At 25.3% G+C, this 13,410-nt stretch overlaps 1 protein-coding gene across 2 annotated transcripts; it reads right to left on the reverse strand.

Annotated features, from left to right (window-relative positions):
- Positions 1-1,384: 1,384 nt before the first annotated feature.
- Positions 1,385-11,095, reverse strand: LOC103579113 (protein FAM151A). 2 transcript variants are annotated; one of them, XM_008560427.2, is made up of 5 exons: positions 11,007-11,095; positions 3,560-3,691; positions 2,752-2,975; positions 2,516-2,658; positions 1,385-2,039 (listed from the first exon to the last, which is right to left on the reverse strand). In XM_008560427.2, exons 2-5 carry the CDS (start codon positions 3,681-3,683, stop codon positions 1,649-1,651), a joined length of 882 nt encoding a protein of 293 aa, XP_008558649.1. In that variant the 5' UTR covers positions 3,684-3,691; positions 11,007-11,095; the 3' UTR covers positions 1,385-1,648. The 2 variants fall into 2 exon arrangements, with proteins under 2 accessions (XP_008558649.1, XP_008558641.1); XM_008560419.3 differs by lacking the exon at positions 11,007-11,095 and adding an exon at positions 7,404-7,602.
- Between the last annotated feature and the right edge of the window lie 2,315 nt (positions 11,096-13,410).

Here is a 13,410-nt window from a genome sequence, read left to right on the forward strand (position 1 = left end):
TTTTTTTTTTGTTTTTTTTTTTTTTTTAATCATTGAAAATAATTAAATTATAAATAAAATAAAATATATAATTATTTGTAATATTAAATTGCGAGATCATTTAATGACTTTCTGAAGGCAAAGAGAGAGTATTAGTCATATATATGTATATATATATATAAATATATATGTATATTATTAAGAACGAATGATTGAATTTTTTTTTTATTGAATAATTTGCAATTACAAATAAAATATATAATTAATATATATATATTTGTATTTGTAATTTGTAATATGAGGTCGTAGAGTAGTGTAATTAAATATAGTTACCTTGCAAACACCAATTGAGTGATCAACGTTCCAAGCAAACAATTATGTCATTAGTTACAATATTTTATTATTATTTTATTTTTATTAATTAGCGCGGCACTTAATAATTTACTTTAAGCCAAATACTTTTATTATTTTTGTTATTTATTCTATATTTAATATATAAAATATTATTTGTTGAGAAACTGAGTAGATAAATCGACATAACACCTCGTTGTCGTTTTGATGAAGTGAAAGTTTATTCCGTTATTAATTTAAATTGAATGTACGAATGGGTAAAATTTTATTTTAGTCATTAATCATTTGAATTTTTTTTCCCGCGGATTTTTTTAAATTTATTTCTTGCGATAAATTGTTTGAGATTTGAAATATTTTATGATTTGGAAACGAGGATATGGTGAAATTTAGGAGGTTGTTGGTATTTTTTGAATTTTGGGGGGAAAAAAAATTTTGGCGCCAATATTTCAAAAGTTAGTGTGGTTTGAATTGAAAAAAGTCGAGTGGGGAGTTTTATTTGATTTTTAAACGACTGTAACTTTTTTAAAATTCATTTTATAAAAATTTTTATAGAGACCAAAATTTTAGGAAATTTAATTTTCTACAATTTTTGTCTCTTGAAAAATTTTTCTAGGATCAATAGTTTAAAAGATACAGAGGTTTGAAGTCTTAAAAAAATTTTTAAATTTCGTAAAAAAAATTCTGTTATTTTTTGAACGCATGTACGTTTTTGAAAATTCATTTTATGAGATTTTTCGAAGAAACCAAAATTGTAGGAAATTTAATTTCCTAAAACTTTAATCTCTTTGAAAATTTTTCTAAAACCATTAGTTTAAAAGATACAGCGGTTTTAAATCTTAAGAAAAATTTTAAATTTCCTAAAAAAATTTCTATTATTTTTTAAATGCGTGTAACTTTTAAAAAATCAAATTTACGAGATTTTTCAAAGAATAAAAAATTGTAGTAAATGAAATTTACTATAACTTTGTTCCATACAAAAAATCGTCTAAGACGCGTTATTCGGAAGATACGGACAGTTAAAGTGTTAGGAAAAAATAAAATAATAAAATAAATATGAATTATTAAAAATATTATTTATTTATTTCGCTTGAACAATAAATTTATAATATATAGCAATTAGTAGATAAAATGACAGTGAAAATAAATAAAAAATTTTGTAATGTTTACTATGGCTACCGTGTGAAATATTTTTATTACTCATTAATTTTAAATTATTTATAAATTTAAAAGTATTAAAAATGAAGTGTGGATACTTAAATGCTGTGAATTTGAAAGTATAATTAATGAATTATTATTAATAAATATTTTTATATAGTGATTAAAATATCTGCGATATTAAAACGTTAGCTAAGATAACAGAGCTAAGTAACATAAAGCTGCACATTGTTGATGAGGCTTTAGAACCGTCAATTTCCTTACGAATACTTTCCGGTACATCAACGTAGACTCTGTCATAACCGATTTCTTGAATTAATTTTATTAATCCGTTAATGTCTACTGGATCACCCGCGCCCGACCAGACAGTTAACGTTGCATTTTTATCGGCAGTGTTGTTCAATAATTTTGACCATACGCTGATATCATTAACAGCTAATCCGGCTCTTACTGGATAAGTTACCGGTTGCGATACATTCGAAACTGTTTTTATCATTTCGTCAATTTGAGCTTCTGTGTAATTCCCAGATGATATCAGTGGCAATATTCCATATCTGTAACAATTTGCAAATAATTTGACCTCAGTAGCCACTTGGCAGCAAATTGACGTCAAATTGTAAACCAATTTGATGTCAACTGCAGTGCAAGAGAACGTCCGTTAGCTGCGTAATATTAAAAAGAAAATCTCTGTATAAAAGTCGATGTCAACTTTACATTAATTTGTTTCCAACTTAAGGTTGACTACAAGTTGTCAACTTTTTGGGAAAATTGAAGGCAAATTTACATCTACTTATAGGATGTCAGCTTTTGTCTTCGAATTGTTGAGAAAATTGACGTCGAGTTGCTGTCAACTTATAGAAGTGTCAACTTTTGACTGTAATTTGATGTCAAATTGCAGCAACAATTTAAAATTGTAGCTGTCAAATTGACGTCCACTGGCTGTAGTAAAATTGACGTCAAACGGATGACAATTTTAAATAGCAGCTCTTGTCTTTAAACTCGGGATTAAGGGGAAATTGATTATAATTACCTCGTAGTCCATCCAACTGATAAAGTACTTTCTGGGAAAGCTTTCTTTGCTTTTTCTATAAATTGTGTAGCATCAACGGGTGTTGCCTCTGAATCAACTGGTCCACTAAGAATGTCAGCATTTAGCCATACTGGGAATGTCATCTGTAAATACATAAATAATTCTCTACATAAATAATAACAATATATAAAATGACAGCCAGTAAACAAACGATCATTTCGTGCTTTTGTACTCACATTTGGACGATTCTCAGCAAGAATATCCAAACTTACATCAAAAGCTTCGATAGTTTTAAAATCTAATTTAACACCGCGTTTTCCATTCGCAACAATAGCGGTCAGAAAATCCTCGAGTGATAAATTACTTGTGTTTTTTGGCGGATGTGCCATTATGGGAATTACGTCCATCGAATCGTCGACAGTTCCCAGCACAACATCCGCTTCCACCATCATTATTGACTCTACATACAAAAAATTGCTGTAGCTCTTAAACTATTGGTTTTACGAGATTTTTCATATCAATCAAAATTGTCGGAAATTCAATTTCCTACAATTTCGATAAGAGTAAAAAATATCATAAGATCAATAGTTTAGAAGATATCGTCATCTAAAGCCTCAAAAACAATTAAAAAACTTTTTTAAAAAATTTCAGAATTTCTTCTAAAGGCTGTAACTTTTGAAAAATTGAATTTATGAAATTTTTTGTAGATACAAAAATTGTGGGAAATTTAATTTCCTACAATTTCGATAAGAGTAAAAAATATCATAGAATCAATAGTTTAGAAGATATCGTCATCTAAAGTCTCAAAAATAATTAAAAAACTTTTTTAAAAAATTTTAGAATTTCTTCTAAAGGCTGTAACTTTTGAAAAATTGAATTTATTTAATTTTTCACAGATACAAAAATTGTAGGAAATTAAATTATCTACAACTTTGGTATCCATAAAAAATTTCGTAAAATCAATAGTTTAAAAGATACAGTCATGATAAGGTTTAAAATAAATTAAATATCCAGTGAATTTTTTTTTCTCATTAAAATAAATACCATCAGCTAGAGTTAAATTCAATTTCAGAGCATCATTGACAGCATGTGCCCAAGTTACTTTTGTGAGATTTCCTTTAATAGTTGAATTAAAAAATGTCCCTGCATCTGGAGCGATAATTCCCATGGTGACTTCTGTAGAAAAATAAATTTTTAAATTGTTTGGATTTTGCAATGCTGATAACAATAATAACAATAATAATAAATGATAATAATAGAAATAATAGAGAGCAGTTGAATGGTCACATAAATTAATAATAAGTGTACCGTGAGTCAGATTTTATCAATGTCAGTTTAAAACCCTCGAGTCACATTGCGTGACAAATTTATTGGCGCTAAATTAATACCTCCATCTAAAGTTAACTCTCTCATCTCGAACTATCCTTCATTTTATTCCTTTTACTCAATCAATTACTTTATTCTATGTGCACTCAATATCTAGAGTCATGGTCAATGTTTATAATATCGATTATCTATTTTTACTATCTAATTTTTTTTTATTTTTTAAATCAATATTCATTTTTTTTTATTTACTTTATCCGCGTCGTTTAACATCTGTACAGATAACGTATCGCTTTATTTAATTTTTTTAAGTTTTAGAAGCATTGGTTTGAAATATAGAGGTCTAAAGTTTTAAGAAATAGTTTTAAATTTCGTAAAAAAAATTCTGTTATTTTTTGAACGCGTGTAAGTTTTTGAAAATTCATTTTATGAGATTTTTCAAAGAAACCAAAATTGTAGGAAATTTAATTTCCTAGAAATTTGGTCTCTTTGAATTTTTTTCTAGGACCATTAGTTTTAAAGATATTGAGGTTTTAAATCTCAAAAAAATTTTTAAATTTCGTAAAAAAAATTATGTTATTTTTTGGATGCCTGTAACTTTTTGAAAATTCATTTTATGAGATTTTTCGAAGAGACCAAAATTGTAGGAAATTTAATTTCCTAGAACTTTTGTCTCTTTGAATTTTTTTCTAGGACCATTAGTTTAAAAGATACTGGGGTTTTAAATCTCAAAAAAATTTTTAAATTTCGTAAAAAAAATTCTGTTATTTTATGAACGCGTGTAAGTTGTTGAAAATTCATTTTATGAGATTTTTCAAAGAAACAAAAATTGTAGGAAATTTAATTTCCTAGAACTTTGGTCTCTTTGAATTTTTTTCTAGGACCATTAGTTTAAAAGATACAGAGGTTTTAAATCTCAAAAAAATTTTTAAATTTCGTAAAAAAAATTCTGTTATTTTTTGGATGCCTGTAACTTTTTGAAAATTCATTTTATGAGAATTTTTATAGAAACCAAAATTGTAGGAAATTAAATTTAGTATAATTTTAGTCCTTATAAAAAATCGCCTAAGACGCGTTTTTTAAAAGATACAGACAGTAGAAGTATTAAGAAGAGTTTTGATAATAAAATATTTTTATTTTCACACAAAATTTAAAAAAAAAATTTTATGTATATAAATAAATTTTGTCATTTCAAATTATATAAGTGTTAAAAAAAAATATTTAGCATAAGAAAACAAACTGAAAAGAAATCTTAACGATAATTAACACTTGACTTTCATACATATCACATGATATATAATATATTTTAAGTAGACTTTCTTTGAGAGAATAAAACTGACCTTAGTCAATACGAGAGTAGATTAGGTAAAAGACTAACCGCATACTTCTAATTGACAATAATCACTGAGTTTCAAGTTATTTTCTTTGTTCTACTGCTTTAATTGATGATTCAAAACCATTACTAATATATATATGACTGTGACATTTTGCAGCAAATTTTTTTTTGACCCAATGTTAGAAATTATTTAGTGAAGTCAAAATAAAAAAAATAAGCCGGAAAAAGTTGTTCTTTTTTAAGATTTGAAATTTTCATTTAATGCGCGGGATTTTCAAATTCAAATTAAGCGCCACTTCCTAAGAGGCGCAAAAAACATTTCTGAATTTCGTTGAATGAGTAACAATTTGTCGGATAAAAAATTTCGAATTTTCCTAAATTTTTTTTGTAAATTTTTTCCATAAGTTAAGAAGTATGGGGTAAGTTAGTCACCCCTACTGCGAAAAATTTAAAATTAAAAAAAAAATTATTATCGCATTACTCAGGATGACCAATTTAACCCATACTATTTTTTAAAAATTTCAAGGTTTTTTTTTTTTTTTTTTTTTTTTTCAAAAATAGTCTCATTTTAGCCCACATATTAATGAAAAAATTTGATGTCTTATTTTGTCCAACTATATAAATATATATGAGTATTAAAATTAATATACATGAGTGAACTATATATCTAATATCGATACTTGCAGTTAATTAAATTAACTCATGGTCACCAGTGAAAGCAATTGTGCAAAGACTTTAAAATTCAATAGTATATTTATTTTATTTATCGATTCAATTTAAAAAGAAAAGACAATTAATTTAATAGATAAATTGTTTCTTGTTTATTTATTGTTTTTTTTTTTATTAATCATATTTGCTGAGTCGAGGTGAATTCTCGTATGAGTCATTTCCAACATGTACTCATCTTTCTTTAATGTGTTGGTGTAATCAAGTTTATAAAAATTTTTATCTTTTCCCGCCGCACCTTTGATGTTTGTTATTAATTATCATCGCCTTAATATCGATTGTTGTTTTTAGTTTATTGAACTTAAAAATTTTTGAAAATGTTATTTTTTCATTGACAAGATGCCGATGATTTTTAAATTTATTTTTAAAATTATTTTTGAATTTTAATTTTTTTTCAAATTACGGTTATAAATTTTTTAATCGTTTAAATGGCTGTCACTTTTAAACTATTGGTTTTATGGTATTTTTTATAGAGATCGAAATTGTGGGGAATTTAATTTCCTATAATTTTGTTCTCTTTAAAAATTATTTTAAAACTAATATTTTAAAAGATACAGCCATTTAAAGTTTCAAAAACAAAATTTTTCAATTCCACAAAAAATCTGCTAGTGTTCAAAGAGCTGTAACTTTTTAAAAATTGATTTTTTGAAAATTTTCAAAGAGATCAAAATTGTCAGAAATTCAATTTCCTAAAATTTTTGTTTGATAAAAAATTTTGTAGGATCAATACTTCAAAAGATACCGCCAGTTTTTGGGTTCAAAAGTTTGAAAATATTTAAAAAATTCAGTATCCGCTGCAACTCAAAAATTTTCAGTTCAGTTATAAATTAAATTTTCTTCTCAAACAGTATGTATACTAAATATTCCTTTATATGTATAAATACAAAATATATAAAAAAAGATTCATAATTTTCAGAAGTGACCTCTTCTATTTTTAGATTTAAAAAAAAACATCTGGACATTTTTCAGCCGCAATCTGTTATGAATAATTTTTTTTTTTTACTCACACTGACTTATAACTCATAAGTGTTTCATATAGTGTTCACTTTTTAACACTCTTATCTCAGATGTACAAGATAATCAATTACTCGCCTCAATTTTTATTCATTTTTTTAAATTTTAAAATTATAAATTTTTCCCTCCATTTTCCCTCCCCTCAATATTTAAAAATTACCTTTTAAAAAAAAATAATTATAATCAGTAAATAAAAAAAAAATATTTAAAAATATTGATAACACCCACAATATATCATATAACATATTTGTCATAAGTCCTTGAAAAAATAATTGCAAACTTATCACCAACTTTAAACTACATACGTTATTTTTTTTCCTAGTACTTATCAATTTATTTTAAAACCGTAGCGAAAAATATTCTGCTATATATATATTTTTTTTTAAATATTTCAGTGTCGATAATTAAAAAAAAAAAAAAATATTTAATTTTATTTACCGCCAATTTATTTATTTAAACATTTAAATATTTAAAAAATTAAAAACTTACGTGAGAGTCCGAAAATAACAAGAATACAAATAATTGAATGCATTTTCATTTTATTTAGGCGCTAAATTAATAATTTTAGTAATTAATCAGTTCAAAGTAATGTTTTATAATGAATAATAAAACTAATAAAAAATATAATTTTTTTGCAATGGAGTCGAACCGTTTACCTCGAGCGCTAGGAACTGACTGCGCCTTTAAAAGTCTATGGTCGTACAGTTGAGTCTTTAAACCGGCCGGTTTAAAATATAAAAGCTTATTGCTAACTCGTACTATACTCGTACATATTCCATATATATTTAGTGTTTGTGTTGGGTTGAAAGGTTTCAAAGATTTTATACCTGCCAAGTTTTCATGTTTTATTTTATTCGTCCTTTTCAATAATTTTTAAAATTGAAGAGAGGCAGGATCGGATGTTTGTCAAAAATTTTTAATAAAGAAAATTATTCACCGAAAGTTGAGGCAAAATTTTTTAGGTAAACTGCTGATTTGGTAAAAAATTATTTTTTTTGAAAATTTTCAGTAGAATCATAAAATATATGGAATATATGGATAAAAATTTAGACAAAATATGTAATAAAGACAATTTGACATCCGAAATGGAAGTAGATTTCTCAGAATACTGTAAAAAATTGATGATACTGATTTTAGCTGACGTCTAATAATTTTTGGATTTTTTTTTAGGCAATAAATTATTAAAAACATAATATTTTGAAAAATTGCACCTGTAGTTTCTTAAATTCTCTACAAGTGCATATTTTTTGTTTTTTTTTTTTTTATAATTTATCTAAGGAAATAAATCCAAAAATTATTAATTGTCTGCTGACTTCAGGATCATAAAAATTTTCGGAGTGAACGCGGATTAAATCTGGATCAAATAGGAAGCGGATGAGTTTATTTATATATTTAATTTCCTTGGTGTGAAATCCACTCCGAAGGGGAGTTTATTTTAATATCGACTCCGTTTCGGAGTGAAATAAATTCCTAAAAGGAGTTTTTTTAAAATATTAAAACTCTGAATCAGAATGAATGCGGATTTAAATAAAATCTCGACTGCTTCGAAATCACTTTCCTGAAAAGAAAAACTGTATTCACGTTTCCGTAGAGATTTTTTATAAAACTCCAAGTGATAGAGTGAATCTAAAATGATAGAGTGAGTTTTAAGATTCGACTGAATTAAAAATTAATTTTTGATTGATTTCGAGGTCAAAAACCACCAAAAAAATAGTAAAGGAATTTAAACAGTCTCAGAAATCAGTCACGTAACTTCAATCCTTCATTAAAACTTGAAAGTACACGGAAAGAAGAATAGTGGAAAAATTACAGTTTGAAAAATCAGCAAATTCTCGAATTCGAAACTAAAAATTACATTATTTTTGAGACATAATAATTAGTACAGTTTCATATAAGACTTTTTCCAATCCTTAATAATGTCTCATTCAATTACAAATACATCAGAAACTGTAAAATTTGGGATCTGTAATTAGAATTATTTTTTTACAGGAAGTAGTTTAAATTATTACAGCGCAAACTATACTTGAAGTTTTTTTTTATAGAAAGACTATGTTTCTGCACTAAAAACTGTAATTTTTCTACTGCTTTTTCTTCCATATTCAATGCGAAAAATATAGTTCAGTTTATCAGCTTCGACGTTCTTTTTTACAAAATAAAAAAATTCAGAAAAAAATGGCGGAAAATTTTTTCTGTCAATAGAAATATTTCTTAAAATATAAATATATTTTACTAAAACATGTACATACGCATTCATATGGAAAACTATAATTTATCGAGAGTTATATTATTATGTCTATTTAGTAAACTATGTTGTAATAAATACATAAAAATACTAATTATACTGACAATACTGATAAACTTCGCTTATTGCTACTTGACATTCATTTTTCACATGACTTTTTTTTTGTGTAAAAGAAAATTAATATTTATGGAATTTAGCCAAAACAATTTACAATTTTTCTATGAATCAACGCGATAATAAATTACACTAAAAAAAAAAAAAAAAAAGATAAAAAAGCGTTGACTATTCAAAACTTCGAAATATGACACCATGACAAACTTTTTTTAAACGGAATGAAAATAAAAAAAAAAAAAAAAAATGAAAAGTAAAAAATCTGAGTAAAATCCGGAAATTCGGTTATTACTGCCGACCCTTAACTGCCTAAAGTCAGCGTCATGCAGAGTTGTAACTCTATCTAAAAGTTCCCATAGAATCCACTCAAATGGTTCAAACACCGCATACACTGAAAAAAAAAAAATCTCAAATAAAAAACTACAATCCATAAAAAAAATTACGATTTGATGAAAATTAATATTTTATTTGAATTATTACTTTCTAGATTGTAATTTTCACTTATCGTAATAGTTACAATAAAGCTGCGTTAAATTTTCGCTTGGAAAAAATAAATATTTACTTATTTATATAAAAATAGTTAAATCTTACAAAAAGTATAAATTTTTATTAGAATTATTAAAAGTTATCACAGTAGTCGGAATTTTTGTTTCGTAGTTGATAAATATTACATCTCCAATGTAATTCTACGTAGGTACTGTACATTTTAGAATGTCGGTAAGACAAATTGCTACTCCGGTAGACAAAATTACTATTTGAGATTGTAAAAATTACCATCTGGATTGTAAAAATTACTCGGCAGAATACATCTTTCACAAAGCGCGTTAACTAATATTTACTAAGTACAGTAGTCAAAATTATTGGTACATTATAATTTTTATTTGTCACTAGTAAATTTTATTTTGAATCCACACTGTGAAAAATTCCCATTAAATTTTACTATGGGTGCATTGTAACCCCGGACCATAAGAAAACTGATACAAAATTTACAAGTGTCCCAATTGTGTCGTCTGCGCATACCGTTTACTATGGGATACTTTTAAATTTTTTACCAATTTTCTCATGGTCCGGTGTTACAATACGCCCATAGTAAAATTTGTTAGAAATTTTTCACAGTGCAGTAATTTTTATAATCAACAGAAATTATTATTCTAAACAATATGTTGCAATTTTTGCTTTGAGTTTTGCGCAAGTTTTGATTTTTTTTAACGTTTCGAGATTACTTTTCAGATTGTAATTTTTTTTTCAGATTTACTAAAAATTAATTAATTTTTTTCTCCGTGTGTATTAACAATTTGGATAATTGCTATAATAGCAATCTATACCCTGGTGGAAATTTTTCGAACTTCTGTCTTAAAAACTCAGTTCTAGAGTTCTAAAGACTTTTTCAGAGTTCCAAAGAATTTTTAAGACAGAAGTTCAAAAAATTTTCACCAGGGTAGGAATCGTTAAAACAGCAATACCAAGTATAGGGAACATAACCCAAAAATATGATTAAATTGACAATACTTTTATTTAAAATTGAAGATAGCTAATGCAATAATATAGTATAGCCAAGTTAACGATACATTTTGTTATGATAACTATCTACCATTAACAATACTTCAGATGGTTACCATAACCACATTTTTTTTCAGTGTAGAATACAATAAACATATTGTATTCTACACTGAGTAGATTCTATGGGAACTTTTAAATAGGGAAACATATTTTACTTCATTACTAAAAAAAATGTATACTTATAGTAAAACCGAATACTTTGTTGAATACTGTACACAATAAAACTTCACTTAATACAAAAAAGTCAACTTTGGTGTGATGCTGTATCAATTAATAGAGATATGTAAGGTTACAAAATTCAGCTGACGTTGCCTTGATCTGGACATGCGCGTGCTGATTAATCAAATGCGCATGTGCAGTCTAGGGATTTTGGTCGCGTTGATAAGCCAGCGAAATTTAAAGTTACATAAGATAGAAAGGTGATAGATAATTGGCTTAAATTATTGAGTAGGGGTTAGCTCCGCCCATTTTAGTAAAATTTAGTGGTTTTGCACCAAAATGCATGGTTTAATTTATATTAAATCACACTTTTGACCAATCAGAAATGATTATATTTGAATATGAAATTTTATGAGGGTGCCTTTGGCCAATGAGCGGCGTTTTCTTCGGCATGAGTTGCATAAATTATTTTTAAATTTAAATTCAGGTTTTTAAAATAATTATTAGCTTTGAAATTAAAATTAATTGACTTCTAGGCGGGAAAAAAAAATTATTTAAATTAAATAAAATAAAATGTATTGTGATCCTAATTTTTATGACATTTAACACTTTAAAATTAAGAATTTAATGAAATTAAGTAGACGAAGAATTTAATTTGAATTTTTAAAGAAAAATTTGAGTCATTAATGATAGTCATTAATGATAGTCATTAATGATAGAGGTAATTGGCAATTAATGTCAGTAAAAAAATATGTAACGGCGGGATATATTTAAAATATAAATGGTCGTTGGCATAAGGAAGAGACGATAATAATGCTGGCATTCATTTGGAGCACAAAAGACCTTCTGTTTATCGTCTTAGTTGTAATACTGTCCCCTAAATAAAAATATGTTATATATGTGTCGAAAGTTTAAACTTAAACGTCCATAATCTGTCCACGTTGAAGGCCCGTACGTTCATCCGGTGGCCGTGATAATGAACGTGCTAAGATTTCTTTATTATAAATAGTATTTATTTTTGTTTTTTTTTTTTTAGTTTTATTGTTATTTTTTTAGTAATAATTTCAACTTTAGAATAATTTGAGATCAAGGAATAATTTTTTTTGAGCTGAGTAGGAAATTTAAAAACTTTAAATTTATTTGAAACAACTTTTGGACTGATAAATATTTTGAGAAAGACTCAGAGGATTAACAAAGAAAATTTTTTATTTTTCATTTCTTTGGTTGAATTTTTTGGAATTCAATAATTTAGAAATATATCGAAATTTTGAGTAAAAAAAAATTTCTTTCCGAAATATTTTTGTTCAATGCACTGTAACTTTTAAACAGTTGATTTTATAATAAATATCACAAAGACCAAAATTGTAGGAAATTAAATTTCCTACAAATTTTATATCTTTGAAAATTTTCTAAAAATCAATAGTTTAAAAGATATAGTGATTTTTTCAAAAAATAGTGACAACGAAAATGATAATATAAAATTATCTTATTGTTTCAATGGCAATAACTTCTAAACTATTGATCTTACGATAATTTTTATAAAGACCAAAGTTGTAGAAAATTTAATTTCCTACAAATTTGATATCTATAAAAATTTTCTAAAAATCAATAGTTTAAAAGAGATAGTAATTTTTTTTAAAAATAGTTAAGACACAAACAATAATATGAAATTATTTGATTCTTTCAATAGCGATAGCTTCTAAACAATTGATCTTACGACATTTTTTACTCAGACCAAAGTTGTAGGAAATTTAATTTCCTTTCGAATGACCATAAACAATGTATACTTATCTCTTATATTTTCTGAGATACAGCCAATAGAAGTAAAATTTATTATCAATCGAAATACTCGTGGGTAAAAAAATTAATTAACTAATTAAATTTATTCACATAATTAGTAAATAAAGTCATGGAATTGTTGATAAATGAATTAATTATTTTATTCAATTAATTCTTTTTTTCAATATATAAAAAATATTAATATAAACATTTAATAATTAAAATACAATATAAAATATTTTTTATCATTCACATATACATAAAATTTTAATAATTAATTTGTTAATTATTAATTAGTAGAGTATTTTTAAAATCTTAACATCATTTATTTAACATTATCTTAGAAAAAAATTGTTCATTAAACTCAATAAAAGCGACGTGGAATGACGTTTTTTTTTTTTACAATTACATTAAAATTTAATAATAACAACAATTAATAATATTGTAATTAATACATATTTTGTGATATTGGTAACTATTTTTAATGGCAACTGTTTTTTTTTCTATTGGCACATTATTATTTTTTTTTTTTTCAAAACAGTGTTGAGTAAAAAAATTAAAAATTCACTGAATGAAAAAAAAAAAAAAAAAAAAAAAATATTTTTTGTGAAAAAACGAGATCTTTCAAAAGCAAAATAAAATTTT

Source organism: Microplitis demolitor, chromosome 9, assembly GCF_026212275.2.
Source record: "Microplitis demolitor isolate Queensland-Clemson2020A chromosome 9, iyMicDemo2.1a, whole genome shotgun sequence".
NCBI classification, from domain to species: domain Eukaryota; kingdom Metazoa; phylum Arthropoda; class Insecta; order Hymenoptera; family Braconidae; genus Microplitis; species Microplitis demolitor.